Raw genomic sequence first — 21,868 nt, 5'->3', positions numbered from 1 at the left:
TCTCCATCCTTGGACCAGACCTCTGTCTTCATTTCTCATCTATTTATACCTTGCTGCCCAGTTTCTTGCTCCTGGGCATCCTTTCTTCCTCAATTTCTTCAAATCCTACTTGCTTCTTAGCTCCTTCATATCCTCTTTGTTTTCTATGTTTCTGCAGAACCCCAGATTACACCCTTACACACCTCTTCTCCAGTTCTCCATCTCCATGTCTGCCTATTCCTTTCTGCATCACGGGCTCATAACTCAAGCAATCTCCTTGGGTTCCTCTGAGGGGCCCCTGGGATCCCCTATCATTGGTTCCTCTCACAGAAGCATACCCTTCTCCAGAGCCAAAGGATCAGATATTCAGTGGCTCAGGTAACAAACCTGCTGTCAGGTTACAGATATTGTTTCCTGAAAGACCACACTACAGTGTCAGTGGAGCCTCAGGCTGCCTGCAGTGCCCTGCCCTCACCTGGCTATCCCACACAGTTGAGATTAACCAGAACTCCCCTCCGGTACCAGTGTTCACCTGGAAACATGGCTCTGAGCCTTTGACCCCTGCTGCTGCTGCTGCTGCTGCTGCTGTCCTTTGCAGGTGAGAAGAACAGGGAACAGAACTGGGGATGAGGAGGAGGGTGGATGGAAAAAGATTTTAAAAATGTGGAGGTTAACCTGTTAGATAGAAGGACAAAGGAGAGAGGCAGAGACTTATGCAAAAGTAAAAAATGAGGGCTAAGAAAAGCAGGCCAGGCCGGGCGCGGTGGCTCACGCCTGTAATCCCAGCACTTTGGGAGGCCGAGGCGGGTGGATCACAAGGTCAGGAGATCGAGACCATGGTGAAACCCCGTCTCTACTAAAAATAGAAAAAATTAGCCGGGCGCAGCGGCGGGCGCCTGTAGTCCCAGCTACTCGGGAGGCTGAGGCAGGAGAATGGCGTGAACCCGGGAGGCGGAGCTTGCAGTGAGCCGAGATTGCGCCACTGCACTCCAGCCTGGGCGACAGAGCAAGACTCCGTCTCAAAAAAAAAAAAAAAAAGAAAAGCAGGCCAAGACTTACTATGGGCCAATGAAAGGGGTTCAGCTGACCATCCCCTCACCTCATCTTTAGATCCAGGTAGAGAACTGTGCTCAGAGGCAGGGTTGAGTTTGGGCTCTATATTCCTCCCCTTTAGTAACCTCTGGTTTCTCTCCTTACAGTGACTCTGGCCCCTATGGGCCTCAGTCCCCGGACCCTGGTCTCTCCTTCCTGAAGTCATTGCTCTCCACTCTGGACCAGGCTTCCCAGGGCTCCCTGAGCCACTCACGGTTCTCTACATTCCTGGCCAACATTTCTTCTTCCTTTGAGCCTGGGAGAATGGGGGAAGTACCAGTAGGAGAGCCCCCACCTCTCCAGCCACCTGCGTTCCAGCTCCATGATTTTCTAGTGACACTGAGAGGCAGCCCGGACTGGGAGCCAATGCTAGGGCTGCTGGGGGATCTGCTGGCACTGCTGGGACAGGAGCAGACTCCCCGAGATTTCCTGGTGCACCAGGCAGGGGTGCTGGGTGGACTTGTGGAGGTGCTGCTGGGAGCCTTAGTTCCTGGGGGCCCCCCTACCCCAACTCGGCCCCCATGCACCCGTAATGGGCCCTCTGACTGTGTCCTGGCTGCTGACTGGTTGCCTTCTCTGCTGCTGTTGTTAGAGGGCACACACTGGCAAGCTCTGGTGCAGGTGCAGCCCAGTGTGGATCCCACCAATGCCACAGGCCTCAATGGGAGGGAGGCAGCTCCTCACTTTTTGCAGGGTCTGTTGGGTTTGCTTACCCCAACAGGGGAGCTCGGGTCCGAGGAGGCGCTTTGGGGCGGTCTGCTACGCACAGTGGGGGCCCCCCTCTATGCTGCCTTTCAGGAGGGGCTGCTCCGTGTCACTCACTCCCTGCAGGATGAGGTCTTTTCCATTCTGGGGCAGCCAGAGCCTGATGCCAATGGGCAGTGCCAGGGAGGTGAGTGTGGCCAGGGCTGGGGCTGGGATGTGGCAGGGCAAGGAAAGTGAAATTGGGGTAGTTCTCTTCCTTACTCTTTCCATCCTAGGTAACCTTCAACAGCTGCTCTTTTTTTTTTTTTTTTTTGAGACGGAGTCTCGCTCTGTCGCCCAGGCTGGAGTGCAGTGGCCGGATCTCAGCTCACTGCAAGCTCCGCCTCCCGGGTTTACGCCATTCTCCTGCCTCAGCCTCCCCAGTAGCTGGGACTACAGGCGCCCGCCACCTCGCCCGGCTAGTTTTTTGTATTTTTTTTTAGTAGAGACGGGGTTTCACCGTGTTAGCCAGGATGGTCTCGATCTCCTGACCTCGTGATCCACCCGTCTCGGCCTCCCAAAGTGCTGGGATTACAGGCTTGAGCCACCGCGCCCGGCCAACAGCTGCTCTTATGGTAAGTAAGAGGGGACCAGTTCTGAGGGATTGGGCCTGGAAAATCTAGAGGTGGAGAGCTGACGACATCAGCCTCTAGAGAGGAAAACTGATGGGAGGAGTGTGGTTTAGTGGTTTTGGAGTGTGACTGTCTGGGTTGGTGTCCCAGCTCCACGTCTTCCTAGCCATATGACCTTGGGCAGGTTACATAATCTTTCTATACCTCAGTTTCCCCATTTATAAAATGAGAATGATAATATTAGTTACCACAGAGTTGTTGCACCCGATTAAATGAGTTGATACTGTGTGTGCAAACAACTTAAAACAGTGCTGGCACATAGTGCTTAATAATGTTAGCTAGTAAAGATGGGATTTGGAAAATAAGGACACAGCTGGATTCCTCTACCCTCCTCCTACTTCAGTACGACAGTGCCAGAGCATAGTTAGACATATTGAGTTGCTGAGCAGATTTCTTAACGGGAAGCCCGCTGAGGGTTGTGTGTAAGCTATCTGAAAGCATATGAAGAAAGGAGACAGAAGGGAGCCAGGTGGACAGAAAGCATTCCAACTGGGGCTTCTCCTAGGTGATTTTGGAGCTTGGCGGGGCAGCTCTCTCCTTTTTGCCCTGTCGCAGCATTTCAACCAGTAATGCCTAAACTCTCAGGGACCTCGCTTGTAGAAAAGCCTATGCTTGCCATGCCCCTTGAGGGCTCTGGGTCAGGGTCAGAATCTTCAGCCAGAGGAAATGTGAACTGACCAGATCCTGCCTGCTCCTCCCTCTGCACCCAGGGGCGTCCGGCACAACCTTTCCTGGGATGTCCAGGTGCTGGGCTTTCTGTCTGGATCACCACCCCTACCCCCTGCCCTCCTTCACTGCCTGAGCGCAGGTGTGCCTCTGCCCAGAGCTCCTCAGCCCTCAGCCCACATCAGCCCACGCCAACGGCGAGCCATCACTGTGGAGGCCCTCTGTGAGAACCACTCAGGCCCAGCACCACCCTACAGCATTTCCAACTTCTCCATCCACTTGCTCTGCCAACACACCAAGCCTGTCACTCCACAGCCCCCTCCCAGCACCATTGCCATCTGCCAGACCGCTGTGTGGTATGCAGTCTCATGGGCACCAGGTGCCCAAGGCTGGCTACAGGCCTGTCATGACCAGTTTCCTGATGAGTTTTTGAATGCGATCTGTAGTAACCTCTCCTTTTCAGCCCTGTCTGGCTCCAACCGCCGCCTGGTGAAGCGGCTCTGTGCTGGCCTGCTCCCACCCCCTACCAGCTGCCCTGAAGGCCTGCCCCCTGTTCCCCTCACCCCAGACATCTTTTGGGGCTGCTTCTTGGAGAACGAGACTCTGTGGGCTGAGCGACTGTGTGGGGAGGCAAGTCTACAGGCTGTGCCCCCCAGCAACCAGGCTTGGGTCCAGCATGTGTGCCAGGGCCCCACCCCAGATGTCACTGCTTCCCCACCCTGCCACATTGGACCCTGTGGGGAACGCTGCCCAGATGGGGGCAGCTTCCTGGTGATGGTCTGTGCCAATGACACCATGTATGAGGCCCTGGTGCCCTTCTGGCCTTGGCTAGCAGGCCAGTGCCGGATAAGTCGTGGGGGCAATGACACTTGCTTCCTAGAAGGGCTGCTGGGCCCCCTTCTGCCCTCTCTGCCACCACTGGGACCATCCCCACTCTGTCTGACCCCTGGCCCCTTCCTCCTTGGCATGCTATCCCAGTTGCCACGCTGTCAGTCCTCTGTGCCAGCCCTTGCTCACGCCACACGCCTACACTATCTCCTCCGCCTGCTGACCTTCCTCTTGGGTCCAGGGGCTGGGGGCGCTGAGGCCCAGGGGATGCTGGGTCGGGCCCTACTGCTCTCCAGTCTCCTGGACAACTGCTCCTTCTGGGATGCCTTTCGCCCAGAGGGCCGGCGCAGTGTGCTACGGACAATTGGGGAATACCTGGAACAAGAGGAGGAGCAGCCAACCCCACCAGGCTTGGAACCCACTGTCAACCCCAGCTCTGGTATAAGCAAGATGGAGCTGCTGGCCTGCTTTAGTGTGAGTGCTCTGCCAGAGGGAAAGCTCCTAGAACAGTGAGAAGGCCCTCCAGGGGAATTCCTCGTGTACTCAGAGGCAGTAGTGTGGGGTAGTAGTTGAAGCACACAGCTCTAGAGTCACACAGTCTTGGATTTATATCTTGGTTCTGTGACCAGCCTTGAATGAGTTATTTAACTTCTCTGAGCAATATTTTTCTTGTCTCATTTATAAACTAGGGATGATACTGGTATATGAGATAATACATGCTGTGGGCTTAGCACAGTGCATGATACACAAGCACGCAATAAATATTACCTTGTTATTCTTTTAGGCTCTTTGCTTTCTGCACCAGAAAGAAAAAGGATCAAGTTAGAGGACTCTTGATTTTTTTCCTAGAGATTGAGAATTGGAGGCTGGCAGAATACAGGAAGATAAGGCAGGAATGAGAAAGATTCAGGGACACTACCAATCAGAAAACTTTGGTTCTAGGTTCAACTGTGCCACAAATTAGTGTGATCTTAGGCAAGCAATTTCATTTAGTTTTTCTGGGCTTCAGTTTTTACTCTGTAGAATGGAGGGGTGGGAATATGTTAAACACCGTAATTCATTCACTGAATGCCTATTATATGCAAGGCACTTTGCTAGGTTCTGTAGGATATATAAAGATTCCTTACTCCATTTTGGGGCTCCATTTTTCAAGCCCTGGGCCCAGTAAAATGGAATTAGATAGTCTCATAGTATTTGGTTCAAGTCTGCAAGTATTAATTGATCCAACTATGGACCTGGCATGGGAGAGGGTACAAGAGAAATTAGAGATATGATCCTGGACCTAAAAGAGCTTAATATCTGAAGAATCACAGTTGAGATGAAGGACGAGCATCCCAGCAAGTGGAGTTGGAAAGCCTGGGGGAGCTGCAGGAGAGACAGAGAAGACAGCTCTGTTGGCATATTGTCTTTCTTCCCACCAGCCTGTGCTGTGGGATCTGCTCCAGAGGGAAAAGAGTGTTTGGGCCCTGCAGATTCTAGTGCAGGTAACAGGTGGAGGGCCCATGGGTGGGCTGGGTGACAGCCATGGCCAGAGGTCCCTGCCCTGTGAGGCCATACCCACCAGGACCTCCTATTCACAGGCATACCTGCATATGCCCCCAGAAAACCTCCAGCAGCTGGTGCTTTCAGCAGAGAGGGAGGCTGCACAGGGCTTCCTGACACTCATGCTGCAGGGGAAGCTGCAGGTGAGCATAGAGAAAGAGGGGAGCAAGGGCACCTGGAGCCTAGTGTTCAGAGGGCTTGCCTTAGTGGGAGGAGGAACTCCAGAGAGGAAGTGGCAGGGATACTGAGCATCTCCAGAGGCAGAATCCATTCCTGTGCCCCCACAGGTACCACCATCCGAGGAGCAGGCCCTGGGTCGCCTGACAGCCCTGCTGCTCCAGCGGTACCCGCGCCTCACCTCCCAGCTCTTCATTGACCTGTCACCACTCATCCCTTTCTTGGCTGTCTCTGACCTGATGCGCTTCCCACCATCCCTGTTAGTCAACGACAGTGTGTAAGGTTCCTGCACCACTCCTCCTGCTCCTGTCAGAGTCAGGCCAACCCCATCCAGCTGGAGCAGCTCCTTCTGGAGCTCCTGTTTTTTTCTTTCATGCCAGATAGGTAATGTGCCAACATCGTAACAAGGTTTGAGAGAGGCGCATCTCATACCTGAGTGTGAAAACCCAGTCATGATGCTAATGAACTACAAAAGGATCAGAGAGGTCCTCTCTATAAAACCAGGGAGAGGCCAGGCGTGGTGGCTCACACCTGTAATCCCAGCACTGTGGGAGGCCGAGGCAGGCAGATCACTAGTTCAGGAGTTCTCTGGCCAATGTGGTGAAACCCTGTCTCTACTAAAATACAAAAATTAGCCAGGCTTGGTGGTGGGCGCCTGTAGTCCCAGCTACTTGGGAGGCTGAGGCAGGAGGATAACTTGAACCCGGGAGGCAGAGGTTGCAGTGAGCCAAGATCGTGCCACTGCACTCCAGCCTGGGCAACAGAGCGAGACTCCATCTTAAAAACAAAACAACAAAACAAAACAAAAACAGAGAGAGTCTCCTTCCTATCTAGACAGCAGGGCTGCAGAGGGTCAGGGGAAAACAGTTTGGAAGAAGACAAAGGGTTAAGACCCATTACTCCTCGTAGCCTGGCTGCCATCCGGGATTACAGCCCAGGAATGAGGCCTGAACAGAAGGAGGCTCTGGCAAAGCGTCTGCTGGCCCCTGAACTGTTTGGGGAAGTGCCTGCCTGGCCCCAGGAGCTGCTGTGGGCAGTGCTGCCCCTCCTCCCCCACCTCCCTCTGGAGAACTTTCTGCAGCTCAGCCCTCACCAGGTATGAGAATCATCTTCTTTATTTGACTGGCCCATCCTCTGCTAGTGGGGACGAGAGTCAATGGCGTGTCTCTCAGTGGTCCCTCCCTGCAAGAACCCCACAGTGACCCCAGTGCGAGCTAACTTCCCCCATCTCAGATCCAGGCCCTGGAGGATAGCTGGCCAGCAGCAGGTCTGGGGCCCGGGCATGCTCGCCATGTGCTGCGCAGCCTGGTAAACCAGAGTGTCCAGGATGGTGAGGAGCAGGTACGCAGGTGAGTTGTGGGATCAGTAACCAAGGCCAGAGTGGAAGAGGTAGAGAGAGGAAGGTACAGGTGTCATGTTGGGTAGGTGTTCTAGGAAGGAAGGGGCAAGGGAGTAGGCAGTGGCCCCAGGCAGCACAGAGTTCCAGGAGAGGTCTATAGATGGTGCCCCTGTGTAGTGGTGTAGTGGTCAGAGTGCCCAGTGTATGTACCCACACGGTCTGCTGCCAGGCCTGCCTTAGTGCTAGTCTCAGGGACCACACAAAGGTCAGCTTCATGCCCTCCTCAGGCTTGGGCCCCTCGCCTGTTTCCTGAGCCCTGAGGAGCTGCAGAGCCTAGTGCCCCTGAGTGATCCGATGGGGCCGGTAGAACGGGGGCTGCTGGAATGTGCAGCCAACGGGACCCTCAGCCCGGAAGGACGGGTGAGCCCCTCAGCACAAGCCTAGAAGACTGTGGGCTTCCCGTGGGTCTGTGTGGATGGCTTTCCCATTGTGTCAACTTGAGCACAGTGGTGCCAGGCCCCCATCCCGCTTTTGCAACCTCCATTCCTTACTCCATGGCCATTCTTACCTGTTACCACCTCTTCCTGGCCCTTCCCTATCTGGTCTGTGGCACCCCAAACACACCCTTTGCCATTTTGAACCTAATCTACTCCAGTCCAATCCCTAGTTCCAAACCCTAGCCCAAGCCCTGGGAAATTCAGATGTGGGATTAGAGAGGAAGTTCAAGGTTCATCTGTCTTTTCTCTCCAGTCCTAACCCTTCTTTGGTTACAGGTGGCATATGAACTTCTGGGGGTGTTGCGCTCATCTGGAGGTGCAGTGCTGAGCCCCCGGGAGCTGCAGGTCTGGGCCCCTCTTTTCCCTCAGCTGGGCCTCCGCTTCCTGCAGGAGCTGTCCGAGCCCCAGCTTAGAGCCATGCTTCCTGTCCTGCAGGGAGCTAGTGTTACACCTGCTCAGGTTTGCCTCTCTCACTCCCTGGCATGCACCCTCCATCCCTGCTTGAACCCTGTCAAGAGAATCCCATTCAGGGATAAAACCAGCCCCTCCTTTCCCTGGGTGAACAGTAGAGGTAAACTCTGTCCACACGAGGACACCTTCATTCCCTTTTCCTCAGATCAAGAAGGGACCTGAGTCACTGAGGATGGTTACTGGGGATGTTTAAGAGGGAGTGGGAAGTTTTGGAGGGTTTGCCTTAGGAACCCACTTAGGACCTGGCTGCTGGGTCCTGAGAGCTGTTGTTTTTGGTCCCATCCCAACACAGGCTGTCCTGCTGCTTGGACGGCTCCTTCCTAGGCACGATGTGAGTAGCTGCAACCTCAGCCTCTCGCCAGAGGTCTCTATCCCCCTTTCCCCTGGCTTCTGCATCTGCCCCTGCTCTCTCTCCACTCCCCTCATACTTATTGCCTTGCTGCATTGTGATTGTTGTCTTCCCCACCACCCTTCCCTTCCTCTTCAGACCTCTTGTTTCTCTTGCTCCTTAGCTATCCCTGGAGGAACTCTGCTCCTTGCATCTTCTGCTGCCCGGCCTCAGCCCCCAGACACTCCAGGCCATCCCTAGGCGAGTCCTGGTTGGGGCTTGTTCCTGCCTGGCCCCTGAACTGTCACGCCTCTCAGCCTGCCAGACCGCAGCACTGCTGCAGACCTTTCGGGTATGAGAGTAGCAAGGAGGATGAGACAATCAGGGATACGGGCTCTCTCTGGTTGGGAGGAAGGCGTCTTCCCTGAGGCCGAGGAAGGCGTCTTCCCTGAGGCCAGGGAAGGCCTTTCATACCTCCCCACTTACACACACACACCCAATTCTCATGCAGGTTAAAGATGGCGTGAAAAATATGGGTACAACAGGTGCTGGTCCAGCTGTGTGTGTCCCTGGTCAGGTAAGTGTGAGATCTCCCAGCTGAGCTCCTCTCCCCATTTTGGGGCAGTTTCATATGGCTGGTGCTGCCTCCCCTACTACCCTGCAGTGGCCCTGAGAGTTCTGGTTAGCTCTGTACCCATTAGCAGCCCTCCCCAGTTCCAGATGCAGGACAGCATTATCCACCCATATTGTCCTAGACTAATGTCAAAGCTGCGAGGGCCTGAGAAATCTTCCAGGCCACCCACCCTGCTTTCAGCTGAAAAGACCAAGGCTCAGAGAAGCTAAGGGACTTTGTTCGCCTGGTGCCTAACTAGCAGCAACACCTGATCACAGCAGCCTGCAGTGTGAGGCTCTTAGGCGTTTATTGCTACAATGGCAAATACCATTCCACTTCTGTCCCAGCTTTGGTCCCTTTCCACCCCCATGGTTTCTTTTCTCTGAGTGCCAAGTCCAGACTCTCACCTATCACTACACTGCTATACCCATCGCTGCCAGCAGACTATTCCCACCACCTGGCCAGACTGCCTGCTTCCCCTGCTCCCATTAAAGCTGCTACAACTCCAAAGGAGTCTTCCACTCTCAGGGGAAGTGCTGGAGACCTTAGGCCCTTTGGTTGGATTCCTGGGGATAGAGAGCACACGACAGATCCCCCTACAGATCCTGCTGTCCCATCTCAGTCAGCTGCAAGGTTTCTGCCTAGGAGAGACATTTGCCACAGAGCTGGGATGGCTGCTATTGCAGGAGTCTGTTCTTGGGTATGGACCTTTGAGAACTTCAGATTCTAACTCATTCTGTACCCAATCCTTCAACCACCATCATCAGTGGCAGCCTGTTCTATATTCTTAAGGTCCCTTGGAGCCCTGTGTCCCAAATCCTAGCATGTCCTCTTTTCCCCTTCCTTTTCCTCACAGTTCCCTCAGCTCCCCAGCCCCCGATTTTCTTCCTGTCCCCAGGAAACCAGAGTTGTGGAGCCAGGATGAAGTAGAGCAAGCTGGATGCCTAGTGTTCACTCTGTCTACTGAGGCAATTTCCTTGATCTCCAGGATGAGATGAAGGAAGAAAGGAAGGGAGTAGATGCATAGAGGGGACTGGTGAGCTGGTTATGGGGACCCATGGCCAAAGAAGGCAAAGGATATGAAGCCTCGATCTAGGGGGAGACTGCGAAACAGAGACCGGACTTTGGAATTACAGCTACAGCAGCAGGCCCTGATCTGTCCAGATCTCCCTACTCTCCTTCTACCTTCTCATGCAGGAGGCCTTGGGTCCAGAGACCCTGGAGCGGCTTCTAGAAAAGCAGCAGAGCTGGGAGCAGAGCAGAGTTGGACCGCTGATTAGGGGGCCATAGCTGGCTGCCAAGAAAGCAGCCCTGGTAGCAGGGGTTGTGCGACCAGCTGCTGAGGATCTTCCAGGTGAAACTACCCAAATACTCATATGTCCAGCAGGATGTACAGTGAGTGTCAAACAGTCTGGGTTCTACATGTGCTCTTCTCTGGGACTGGGTTTTCTAATTTATAAAGCAAAGAGGTTAGAGGGATGATCTTCAGATCTCTTCTAGTTCTAGAATTCTTTTTTTTTTTTTTTTTTATTTGAGACGGAGTCTCGCGCTGTCGCCCAGGCTGGAGTGCAGTGGCCGGATCTCAGCTCACTGCAAGCTCCGCCTCCCGGGTTCCCGCCATTCTCCGGCCTCAGCCTCCCGAGTAGCTGGGACTACAGGCGCTGCCACCTCGCCCGGCTATTTTTTGTATTTCTTAGTAGAGACGGGGTTTCACCGTGTTCGCCAGGATGGTCTCGATCTCCTGACCTCGTGATCCGCCCATCTCGGCCTCCCAAAGTGCTGGGTAGTTCTAGAATTCTATAGCTTTGGGAGTTTGTAAACTATTAAGTTTTCTTTTAGCCTAGAACTTCCATTTTCCTGCTCTCTTGTCTCTTTAAACAGCTGACAAAGCTCTAGCTCGGCTAAGTGTGGAGCTTTCTGCTGGGGAGATCCCTAGTAGCTTTGAAGGAGACATTGTGAGGCTAGAGAACTGGGTTCAAATTCAGCTCTGCCATTAAATCCCTGACCAACGTCCTCAGTCTTCCATCTATAAAAGAAGGGACTTGGCATCTCCAATCACTTCTTGTTCTATTATCTTCTAAGCCCTGTTCATCTTACCTTGTAACAATCCTTCGGTCCCTACTTGCCACAGTGCTCCGTCCTCCAAAGGTTGGAAGAGTCATTCCATCTACAGATATCTCTGGGCATATTTTATTACCATACTGACCTCCTGGCCCTGTCTTCCCCCTTCAGAACCTGTGCCAAATTGTGCAGATGTACGAGGGACATTCCCAGCAGCCTGGTCTGCAACCCAGATTGCAGAGATGGAGCTCTCAGACTTTGAGGACTGCCTGACACTATTTGCAGGAGATGCAGGACTTGGGCACAAGGAATTGTGGGCAGCATGGGGAAAGCAAAACAGGTTAGTGATGGAGAGCCAAGTAAGGTCGGCCATGAGGAAGCTCTTTGAGTGTGATGTAGGAGAAGAGAATGGAAAGTTGGATGAGAGGTGGGGGAAGCAGGAGATAAAAGAGTTAGAAGATTTGGGTCACAAGTAGGAAGTGAGGGGGGATAAATATTGAGGAAAGAGAGCTAGTATAATGAATAGAGGGAATATAGCAGTGGTTACCAAATTTTAATGTGTATCACAATCATTAAGAGAACAGATTTTTTTCTTTATTCTTTTTTTTTTCTTTCTTAAAATATAATGGCATGCCTCATGAATTTGTGTGTTATCCTTGCGCAGGCGCCATGCTGATCTCTGTATCATTCCAATTTATTTTGTGTATGTGCTGTTGAACTGAGCACAGGAACAATGTCAGTGCCAGATTACCATGCTAGATTGACTTAATAAAAACCTTTGGGGAGGCTGGACGCAGTGGCTCATGCCTGTAATCCCAGCACTTTGGGAGGCTGAGGCAGGTGGATTGCTTGAGCCCAGGAGTTTGAGACCAGTCTGGGCAACATGGTGAAACCCTGTCTCCACTAAAAATAGAAAAAAAAATTAGCTGGGTATGGTGGTGCATGCCTGTAATCCCAGCTACTCGGGAGGCTGGGGTAGGAGAATCCCCTGAGCCCAGGAGGTAGAGGATGCAATGAGCCGAGATCGCACCACTGCACTCCAGCCTGAGTGTTAGAGCAAGACCCAGTCTCATAAGTAAATAAATAAGCCTCTGGGGGAAAGAGTCCAGACATCTGCATCTGCTTTTTTTTTTTTTTTTTTTTTTTTTTTTGAGACAGAGTCTCACTCTATCACCCAGCACGCAGACTGGACTGCAGTAGTGTGATCTTGGCTCACTGTAACCTCTACATCCTGGGCTCAAAGGATCCTCCTGCCTCAGCCTCTCAAGTAGCTGGGACTACAGGTGCACACCACCACACCTGGTTAATTTTTGTATTTTTGGTAGAGATGGGGTTTTGCTATGTTGCCCAGGATGGTCTTGAACTCCTGGGCTCAAGCAATCCTCCCACCTCAGCCTCCCAAAGTGCTGGGATTACAGCTGTGAGCCACTCTGCTGGGCCTCAGGCATCTGTGTTTTAATAAGCGTCTCTATGTCTGATGCACATAAAAGTGTAGCACTCATGGACTAGAGTTAGTCTGCTCTTCTTTTCCACTGACTGTAATGTCTTTTGCTTTTTTTTTTTTTTTTTGGTCTTTTTTTTTGTCTTACTTTTTGTGGAAAACGGGGTCTCGCTATATTGCCCAGGCAGGTCTTGAACTCCTGGGCTCAAGCTATCCTCCCGCCTCTGCCTCCTGAGAGCTGGGATTACAGGCTTGAGCCACCGCGCCGGGCCTGCATTGTCTTTCAAAACACGTTAGAGGAACTGTAAGGCAACTGTCTCATTTGACAGTGGAGGAAACTAAAGAAAAGGCAGGTGACTTGCCTAGAGTTATACAGCTAAGGGCAGAGGCAAGACTTAAAACCCAGCATTCTGACTCCCAATCCACTGCTTTTCCACTCACATTGTTCCTCTCTTTCTCCTAGTTGTGGGGTCCCCCCCGGGGATTTCGTCCTGAGCAGATCCTGCAGCTCAGTCGGCTCTTAATAGGGCTAGGAGATCGGGAACTACAGGAGCTGATCCTAGTGGACTGGGGAGTGCTGAGCACCCTGGGGCAGATAGATGGCTGGAGCTCCACTCAGGTAACACCTTTCCTCCTCCCTACCACTTCCCAAACACCCATCCCACAGACCCAGCCCTGTAGATCATCTAAAGCCCAAGGAATTTTTTCCTGTGACCCTACCTGGTCATTCTTTCTATCTTTTGTTGATACCCCCTACTAGTGACCTTCAGGACTCTGATTTATTCACTCTGAGGCCCTGAACACATAATACTGTCTCCTACCTCTTTTCCTGGAGGCCTCTTCTTTTTCTATCCTTTTCTTTTCTGAGTCCTCAGCCTTCCCCGTGACTCTTTAGGTCTTAATAGTAACAGAGTGTAACCCAGCAACACCTATCACTTCCCTGTCCATTCATTCTCCATAACTTTTCTCCTTCCCCTCTGCCCCCAACCCCCACCCCAGCTCCGCGTTGTGGTCTCCAGTTTCCTACGGCAGAGTGGTCGGCATGTGAGCCACCTGGACTTCATTCATCTGACAGCGCTGGGTTATACGCTCTGTGGACTGCGGCCAGAGGAGCTCCAGCACATCAGCAGTTGGGAGTTTAGGTCACTTGTGAAGGGGCTGAGGGTGGTGGTGCTGAGGTAAAGGTGGACTTACTGGGGAAAGAAGGATCATGAAGGTCTGGTCCCATGGAGGAAGGGAACTAATCTGAAGCCATCTCTTCCTTTGTCTCATGACCACAGCCCCTTTCGCTGAAGCTGAATTCTTCTTCCTTCCTTCCCACTGTTCTACAGCCAAGCAGCTCTCTTCCTGGGCACCCTGCATCTCCAGTGCTCTGAAGAACAACTGGAGGTTCTGGCCCACCTCCTTGTACTGCCTGGTGGCTTTGGCCCAATCAGTAACTGGGGGCCTGAGATCTTCACTGAAATTGGCACCATAGCAGGTGGGGAGCTGGGCTACTGCTGGTGCAAGTTGGTTTGGTTTCTATACCATGGGTGGACTGGATGGAAGACTGCCCTGCAATTCTTAAAGTGGGGACCTGAGAGGGTGTTTAAATAAGGGGCTAGAGACATACTGGGGAAGGTCTACGGTAGGGCACTTTGGGAGTAGTTAGAGAAGGTCTATCTGTTTGAAGAGAAGGAAGGTGAGTCTAAGACAATGTTTGGATGCCACTTGCTTCAACAGCTGGGATCCCAGACCTGGCTCTTTCAGGACTGCTGCAGGGACAGATCCAGGGCCTTACTCCTCTTGCCATTTCTGTCATCCCTCCTCCTAAATTTGCTGTAAGTATTAATGGACTGGGGTGACCACAGGAGAGCCAGGGCCCAACTGGCATGCACTGATTCCTACCCCTGCCCCCAGGTGGTGTTTAGTCCCACCCAACTATCTAGTCTCACCAGTTCTCAGGCTGTGGCTGTCACTCCTGAGCAAATGGCCTTTCTGAGTCCTGAGCAGCGACGAGCAGTTGCATGGGCCCAGCATGAGGGCAAGGAGAGCCCGGAACAGCAAGGTGAGTTCCCAGCTGCACAGCTTGAGCCTCCATCTCCTGACCCTGAATCAAACCCCTAATCTGGTGCTGTCTGGCTCTTAGAGTGCACCCAGGGAGATCCCTGGAGTGAAGGAGTCTACAGGCAGAGCGCTAATTTCCAAGTATCAATGCTCCTGGAGAGCAGAGTTGTGATATGACTCCCATTCCCTGTCTATTATAAGTCGAAGTACATCCTGGGGCCTCCAGGACTGGTCACGACCTTCCTGGTCCCTGGTATTGACTATCAGCTTCCTTGGCCACCTGCTCTGAGCCTGTCTCTACAGTAGAAGGAGATTGTGGGGAGAGAAATCTTAAGTCATAATGAATAAAGTGCAAACAGAAGTGCATCCTGATTATTTTCAGAAGCTGATGAGGAATATGGGTAAAATGTTAATGCTTTCCACCCACCTGAGAATCAGTGTTCCCAGGATGCCATATCTGGAGTCTCTTTCCATCATAAATAATCCCACTGCCTCTTTTCATTTCCTGAAGCCTGCTCCCCTCCTCACCCCACCATTAGAAATAACATAGACAGCTGCAGCATAGCAAGGAGTCTTTACTAGGATGGAGGCAGGGGATGCGGGGGCAGGTCCAGAGCAAGTAGAATGGGCCATCATTAGAATGAGCAGAACTCCTGGGAATCTTGAGTCATCAGTTGGTGGTGGGGAGTTAATGCTTGGTGTGGATGACAGGTGTGGGGATGCGGATATCCTGGCCTCTCTCCAGACGCCGTTCACAATCAATCAAATAGTTTACTCCATCGATGACCAGCTGCACAAGCTCCACCTGAAGGACACTAATCTTTGATCTCTGCTTCCTACAATCTGAGCTTTTCTTTAGCACTGACTGACTTGCGTGCTCATTTCCAGTTGCCTCCCCACTCGACCTGAATTTCATTTCAGATTATGTTACATCCCGGAGGCTCACTCACTGCCATATTTCAGCCCCCACAGAGCTATAGCTCTCCTCACCCTAATCCCTTAGGATCTCACCTCTGATTTGCCTAGTCGGTCCAAATTAGAAATATCAAAGACACCGCCTGTGGCAGCAGTGTCCACTCCTCCAGTACCACGCTTTTGGAGTCTTAGGTTCTCCAGGATCTTTGGGAAGCGGCTATCCTAGAGAGGAGATAGGGATTGGGAGCACGGTCGATAGAGGCAGAGACTAGTCCTACCTGAAAGAGCCCTGAACATGCTCAGAGCTCTGTTTCCTGACTTTTTTTTTTTTTTTCAGACAGGATCTCTCTCTGTCACCCAGGCTGGAGTGATCACAGGCTTAAGTGATCCTCTCACCTCAGCCTCCACTACACCCAGCTAACTTTTGCATTTATAGTAAAGATGGGGTTTCTACAGGTTGCCCAGGCTGGTCTTGAACTCCTGGGCTCAGGTAATCGGCCCGCCTTGGCCTCCCGAGTGCTGGGATTACAGGCATGAGCCGCTGTGCCTGGCCTGTCCCCTGACCCTTTAGCTACAACATGTTTGGCTCCTTTCCAAAGGGTCCACTCCCTCCCCATCCACAACCCACCCTTCCTTACTCACACCCCTCTGTAACCCCACAACTCCTTTACTTTGCTTAGCAGGGGCAGTTTGATGTGCACTCCTGCCCGAAGTCCAGTGCCCAGGTTAGATGGACAGGTCAAGATGTATCCCAAACGCTCATTCCACATGAACTCCCAGCCACGTTCTTGGATAAGTCTCTCCACCTGAGTCCACAAAGGTTTTGTTAATGAAAAATCAGGGATATTTCATTAACCCTGGACCCTCCCTTAGCTAGACACACAAGAACACTAGAAATATGTCTAGAACAGAAACTTGGCTGTGAATGGATGACACTGGTCTTTTTTAATGAAAATGGCTTGTTATTGTTTTCATGCATGCATGATGCAAAATTATGATGTGCATAATAATGAGATTGTGAAATAATATGTGAAAGAAGAAAACTCGAAGGAGTGGTGTAAGAGGGATGATCTAGGGAAATGAACAGAGGTGGTAAACTGAACTGAGAGAGGACTGATTATTCAATGAGTTCTGCATGCATCAATTATCTTTGCTTTGCTAATGAGCCTAGAGCTTGGAAGGGTCCTTTCAGACAGAAGATGAAGGTGTAAGCTTTGCCAGGAAGAGGTAAGATAACGTTCTGTTAGCTGTGAACGGAGCACCTGTGTCAATGCAGAGAAAGATGAAAACAGAGCAGAAAAGCCAGATTCATAGGAATAGGGACAGGGGAAGGTGTTTTGCTTCAATTAACCACGTAGTCATGAAGATGACTATTGGAGTTGAAGAGACAAGGGATCTACCAGAGTGACGGTCACAAAGACTACTACCCAACGTGAGTAAAAGGATCCTGTTTATAGTTCAGAAAGAACCATGGCATAGGGCATATCTTACATGCTGAACATGGGGGAAACCCTTCCATCTAGAATAATAATGCAGCTAACACTTTAACACTTATTAAGCACTTACTTTGGACTAAGTACTTTATCTGTATTTCATTTAATCCCCACAACAACCTAAAATGTAGAAAATCTCATTATCCCAATTTATAGTGAGGAAACTGAGGCATATAATTTAAAGGTACTTCCCGACCCACTCATAGTCAGAATATGTTATCTATTACTTGCCTAAAATAGTAGAAACTTCTCAGAATCTAAAAGAGGAGCCCTTTTTCTTTGCAAACCTAAAATAGAACTGTATGTTTGAGAACATACAGTAAGAATTGAATTGAGTTTATGGGGATTTCTAATGTAGACTTGAATATGGAGACCCCATCTATGTAGGACTGATGATTCAGTTCAACCTCTCATATAGAGCCACATATTCTAGAACTCGAACCATTCTATCCTCCACCTTCCCCAGTCTCCCTCCCAACTCTCAACTTAAAGCCTCGACCTGATACTTTAACAAGAATGATAGAACCCAGAGTCAAGGCCTACATTGGCTCAGACCTGGATGGTTATATTAAAGTCGTGAACAAAGCAACCTCTCCCTCCAACATCAGTCTAAGCTCAAATGTTTTCCTTATCTGCACACCTCACCATTCCACTGCATACATCCCAGGCACTGACCTGACATCTCAGTTATTCCTTTCTTGCATTATCTGGCAACTGCCTTATTCACTTCCTAAGGTTCCTGACACTCTTTCTTTTCCTAATCTTAGGGTGACCACATGTCCTGGTTTTCCCAGTATGGTCCCAGCTGGTTTATACCTTTATTCCTAGAGTGAGTCCTAGATAGTCCTTTTTACTATCAGACATGTCCTGGGTGGGTTGATAAATTACATAATTATTTATGCTACTCTTTGGTTTTCCTTATGTCCTCCCACCTAGTTCCCCTACACAATCTTTTCCAACCTCTTTGAGGCCTCGGCAGAATCTTTCAAACACTCTCTTCATGTTGCCACCCTTCTCCATGGAGATGACCCGTGTATGATCCTCCTCATTCACCCAGATCAGGAAGCTCTTCTCATTGTTGTGCCTGAGGGCAGGAGAGGGACAGTGTTCAAGAGGCAAGGCAAGAATTGGGAGAGTAGAGGGGGAAAAAAAGCATTTATGAGGGCATGAAGACAAAAGAGGTAAGGAGCAGCCTCATACCAAATTCCACGAGCATCTGGCCAGTCTCGAGCCATTCCTGCTGCAGTCAGCAATGGGGACACAGGCTTATCAAACAGAAAGTGGTCCTGGGAAGAGTAACGGGACTTGGGTTAAGAATCTTCATGGTGGCCCCTGGGCCTCTCAGAGCCCATGTCTCATCTGGCCCAGCCTTCCCTCTGGCTCTTTTTTCCATCTGCTCCCACCAATCAGCGCCCTCTTAAGACCCTCACATCAATCAGCTGCTGCTGTTCAGCCTCTGTCATCTCACTGAGCCTATAGTAACGTCCAGCCAGGTCACCCTTCAGGCCACTCAGTGCATCCACCACAACACGTTCCACCTCCCGTCGCTCTGCTCGAGTGCAAGCTGGAGGCAGACTGAGTCCTCGGATGCTCCGGCCAGTTCTGACTCTAGAGGACAATACATACCTCTCATCAAAGTAGCCAGAACGGATCTGGGAGATAAGGGAAATGAATATAAGTCACAGAAACACGGTGGGAACTGAGGGCCCCTGGGAAAGGAGAGATCTTCCTTAGACATTAGAGGACTCTTTGTGCATTCTACTTGCGTGCATTGGAAGAAGAGGCCCGTTGGGAAAGCACTCCAATTGAAGGGGGCATTGCAGACCCTTCCCCAAACCGCCCACCTCGGGCCATAGTCATTCTTATCTATCCTTTCATCTCCATATATGCTGCCCCTTAAGATATGATTCTTTCCTTACATTAAGATTAAAAGCTCAGCAATGTAATGACCATGAGTCAGGAAATAAGGTGAAGGGATGGGAGATACAGTGTTGTACACAAGCAATGCAAATCAGAAGTGGGATATTTGAACTCACTTTACTGGCATCCAGATCCGTGGTGTGCTTCATTGTCCGGGGGTCATATCCATTGTGTCGCTCTTGGATCACAGGGTCAAACAGGTCAGCAAATACCTAAGGGGAGTTAAGAGGCAGAGATGGTTAAGGAGAGGGGATCCCTCCCCAGACTTCAACTGTGCATTGATTTCACTGGGTCAGAACACTTAAGAATGGGGGGGCTCAGAGTCTTGGGGGAAAGTGAGAGGTCTTTAGGGGGAAGGAGCTGGGATGACTGGGAAGATGAGTTGGATCATCAGGGAGACTCTGGGGACCCCCTACCTCATAGGTCTCCTCATCTCCAGCCACCATGCCCACAGTCTTGATGAAGGGGTGGCCAGGGTTGTCCACGCCAGTCTGGATACACTGATCTAACGTCCAACCAGTGGGTGTGGTCTTGTCGCAGAGCCGTGCATAGACTGCTGGGGTCAGGTGACTGGCCATGCAGTTGTTGTGCTTTCGGAGGTCTGGGTACTCAGCGCTGGGGAGGGGGTACCCAGTGACCATGGAGGGAGGGCACAGACCCTAGACCTAGTGCAGTTACCTGGGAGCTGTCCAGTTGGCCATGTCTGGCTTTGCTCCGTGGGAAGAGGGGGAATTAGAAAGAGGCTAAACCTTGGTAATCTCTTTAGGGACTTTCAGAGTCTATGCTTTTCTAGTAGTTCTAGTTGCCTCTGGCTGGCCAGCTCAGTTTCTCCAGATCTGCTCAGTTCTTTCCTCCCATGACACAACACGAGGGATGGAGGAGGGGAAAAGCCTTAAGGACAGGAATTGAGGAAATGAGGGAAGGAGATGGAGGGGAGTGAAAAGGATAGTTCCCGGCTTTATAATTAGGGATTTGGGCAGCGAGTGCAGCTGGAACTCATAGGGCCAGAGGTGGTCTTGGCAGGTCCCCAGGAATGTTCTTGCTTTATGATTTTGGCCCCCCACCCCCACCCCTCTGAGGTCTGCAGACTGTACAGCCCTCCAGCTCCAGGGCCTTCGTGATTATAGCCCTTTTCTGTTGCCCGGATTCTCATTTCTACCCGCACCTTCAATCACCACCTGCCCCTGCCTCCTCCCGCGCCTCAGGCACTGTTACCTCGGGGGATACAGCCTCCGTCGTTCACTGGCCGCTCGTACAGGTTCCGGTCGCAGCAGAAACCCAGCGGCTAGAGACCCCGCTCCGGCCAAAGCCAGGAGCCTGATTCCCGGGCGGGCGGACAGCAGACGGGAGAAAGGACCAGCCATGGCTTGAGGTCTGGCTACGGGATCCTGGAGTAGGCGCTGGCGCAAGATAGGATCCGGAACAGGGAGGGAGGATGCAACCCGATAGACTGAGGGCCGGAGCTAGGTCCGAGGCTGCAGCCGAAATGGGGGTCGGATTGGGCTGGAGCCGGAATGGGAGCCGGTGCCAACCAGACTGCAGGAGAGGCGCAATGAGCTAGTGGTAGGCTGGCGGAGGAGGGGGAGGCCCCAGCCGCAGTCTCCAGGGGTGGGGCTCCCCGAGGCCCCGCCTTCCCCCCTGCCACCGCGCTAGGTGCGCGGGGGCAGGGGTGGGCAGCACCCGCCAGGTAATTAGCGGGACCTGAGACTCGCGCGTCTAAAGCCGGGGATGTAGCCCCCACCCGCCCCCGGGATGTGGCGGCCCAGATTTCAGCACCAAGTGGAGGACAGCACCCGCGTGGACTAGCTAAACCCCAACACCCTTCCCCTAAATCCCTCGGTTTAAACCGAAACCCGATCCATCTACCCTGTAGGTGTGGAAGGGTGACATTGCCCAACCTATGCTCTGCTTTCGGCCTGCCCCAGCCACCTCTCCCTTCTCCCGGGGGCAGCCGCGGGGAAACCGCGGAATAAACACAGATACCAGAGGAGGATATGGAGAAAGCACAGGGTTAGAGGCAGGCACTGGGAAAGACACCCATTGGCTCAAGGTCACCTTTTCCTTAGAACCAGGAAGAGGAGCAAGGTGCTTCCTTGCCACCTCTGTGCACTCCTTACAAGGCTGAGAAAGGAGTCCCTGGCAGGAACTAGGGAAATATTAATTCTTATGCCATCTGTGCTGTGTCCTCCACCTCCACTCTGCACCCAAGTCTGAAGCCCTGTTATTTCCTGCCTCTACTTCTCATGATCCCCCACTTTTTGTTTTCCTTTTGTCTCTCCCACTTTCCTCCCTGCCCCCTACCTCGCCTTTGATCTTTTACTTCTCTGTCTCTTTTCCAGGCTCAGACGTGTTTGCTGCTCACAGGATGCCCTCTGCGTTTCCTTGGCAAGCTTGCTCACCTGTTGGTGGTGCTGGGTGTGGGGCCGGTATTGGGCAGGGAATCGTTAGTTTCCTCTTCCTCCTCTCCCTTGGCTTCTCTCTCCGTAGTTCCTAGTTCCTGGGCTGGAGGACAACGTAAAGTCAGGTGGTGAAGGGTGTGGTGAGATGACTGGGTGTGGGACTGGGACAGGCAGGCACAGGTCTCCAGACACCACATGTGTTTCCTTTCTTGGCTCCCTAATGCTGTTTAATCCAGAGGCAAGTGGTGTACCAGGGCATGAGGTCATCAGGGCATCTCTGCCTTCCTCGTGATCCCCTCTTCTGCCCTCTCTCCTCATAAAACTCATATTCAGACTTGAGAGGGCTTTGTTTCCTAGCTCCAGGTATGACTTGACCTTGTCCTGGTAGCAAGGAGAGTGAATGCTAGAGTTGAAATAGAGATGAGGGGCTTCAGCGTAGAGGGTCAGTTAAGGTGGAGTAGCACTGTGGCATTAGTCTCTTACTCTGCTATCCTGTTGTACCCGCAAGACAGTAAGATACTCAGAAATCTTAAGAGAGAGTATTTGGGAAAGAGATTTCCCTTTACATCAAGAACTCCCCCATACTACTCTCATTCCCTTCATTCCCCTTAGGCCTTCCTTGTGTTCTTTTTTTCCACCTTCTTCATTTGTGGATATTCTTAGAAGTGTCCACCTCTCCTTTGGG

At 51.8% G+C, this 21,868-nt stretch overlaps 2 protein-coding genes and 2 non-coding genes across 8 annotated transcripts; 1 reads left to right on the top strand and 3 right to left on the bottom strand.

The window, feature by feature from the left end:
• The first annotated feature begins 519 nt into the window (after positions 1–519).
• Positions 520–14,745, top strand: STRC (stereocilin). The gene is given in 23 exon segments (XM_025390828.1): positions 520–577; positions 1,154–1,963; positions 2,052–2,075; positions 3,157–4,415; positions 5,363–5,425; positions 5,522–5,626; positions 5,744–5,937; positions 6,570–6,756; positions 6,894–7,009; positions 7,287–7,419; positions 7,773–7,955; positions 8,260–8,298; positions 8,480–8,647; positions 9,403–9,608; positions 9,807–9,896; positions 10,105–10,262; positions 11,141–11,313; positions 12,874–13,029; positions 13,410–13,552; positions 13,742–13,890; positions 14,133–14,230; positions 14,310–14,461; positions 14,658–14,745. Coding segments are annotated over 23 exon segments (4,752 nt in total).
• On the bottom strand, positions 6,035–6,138 carry LOC112628196. Its single transcript, XR_003120365.1, has one exon. It is a non-coding gene; the product is annotated as a small nucleolar RNA U13 (small nucleolar RNA).
• Positions 11,589–11,695, bottom strand: LOC112628239. Its single transcript, XR_003120400.1, has one exon. It is a non-coding gene; the product is annotated as a U6 spliceosomal RNA (small nuclear RNA).
• A 266-nt stretch (positions 14,746–15,011) lies between the features above and the next one.
• On the bottom strand, positions 15,012–21,505 carry LOC112627371 (creatine kinase U-type, mitochondrial). Of its 5 annotated transcripts, none has more exons than XM_025389526.1 (10): positions 21,091–21,505; positions 20,000–20,320; positions 19,201–19,399; positions 18,901–18,996; positions 18,295–18,516; positions 18,065–18,150; positions 17,825–17,948; positions 16,043–16,177; positions 15,468–15,593; positions 15,012–15,261 (listed from the first exon to the last, which is right to left on the bottom strand). In XM_025389526.1, the coding sequence occupies exons 2-10, from the start codon at positions 20,146–20,148 to the stop codon at positions 15,145–15,147; spliced, it is 1,254 nt and encodes a 417-aa protein (XP_025245311.1). In that variant the 5' UTR covers positions 20,149–20,320; positions 21,091–21,505; the 3' UTR covers positions 15,012–15,144. The 5 variants fall into 5 exon arrangements, with proteins under 5 accessions (XP_025245311.1, XP_025245312.1, XP_025245313.1 ...); XM_025389527.1 differs by having other exon boundaries at positions 20,651–21,279; XM_025389528.1 differs by having other exon boundaries at positions 19,201–19,491; positions 20,683–21,279.
• Positions 21,506–21,868: the final 363 nt, after the last annotated feature.

Source organism: Theropithecus gelada, chromosome 7a, assembly GCF_003255815.1.
Source record: "Theropithecus gelada isolate Dixy chromosome 7a, Tgel_1.0, whole genome shotgun sequence".
Lineage (NCBI taxonomy): Eukaryota > Metazoa > Chordata > Mammalia > Primates > Cercopithecidae > Theropithecus > Theropithecus gelada.
This window is presented reverse-complemented; position numbering and strand designations above follow the sequence as displayed.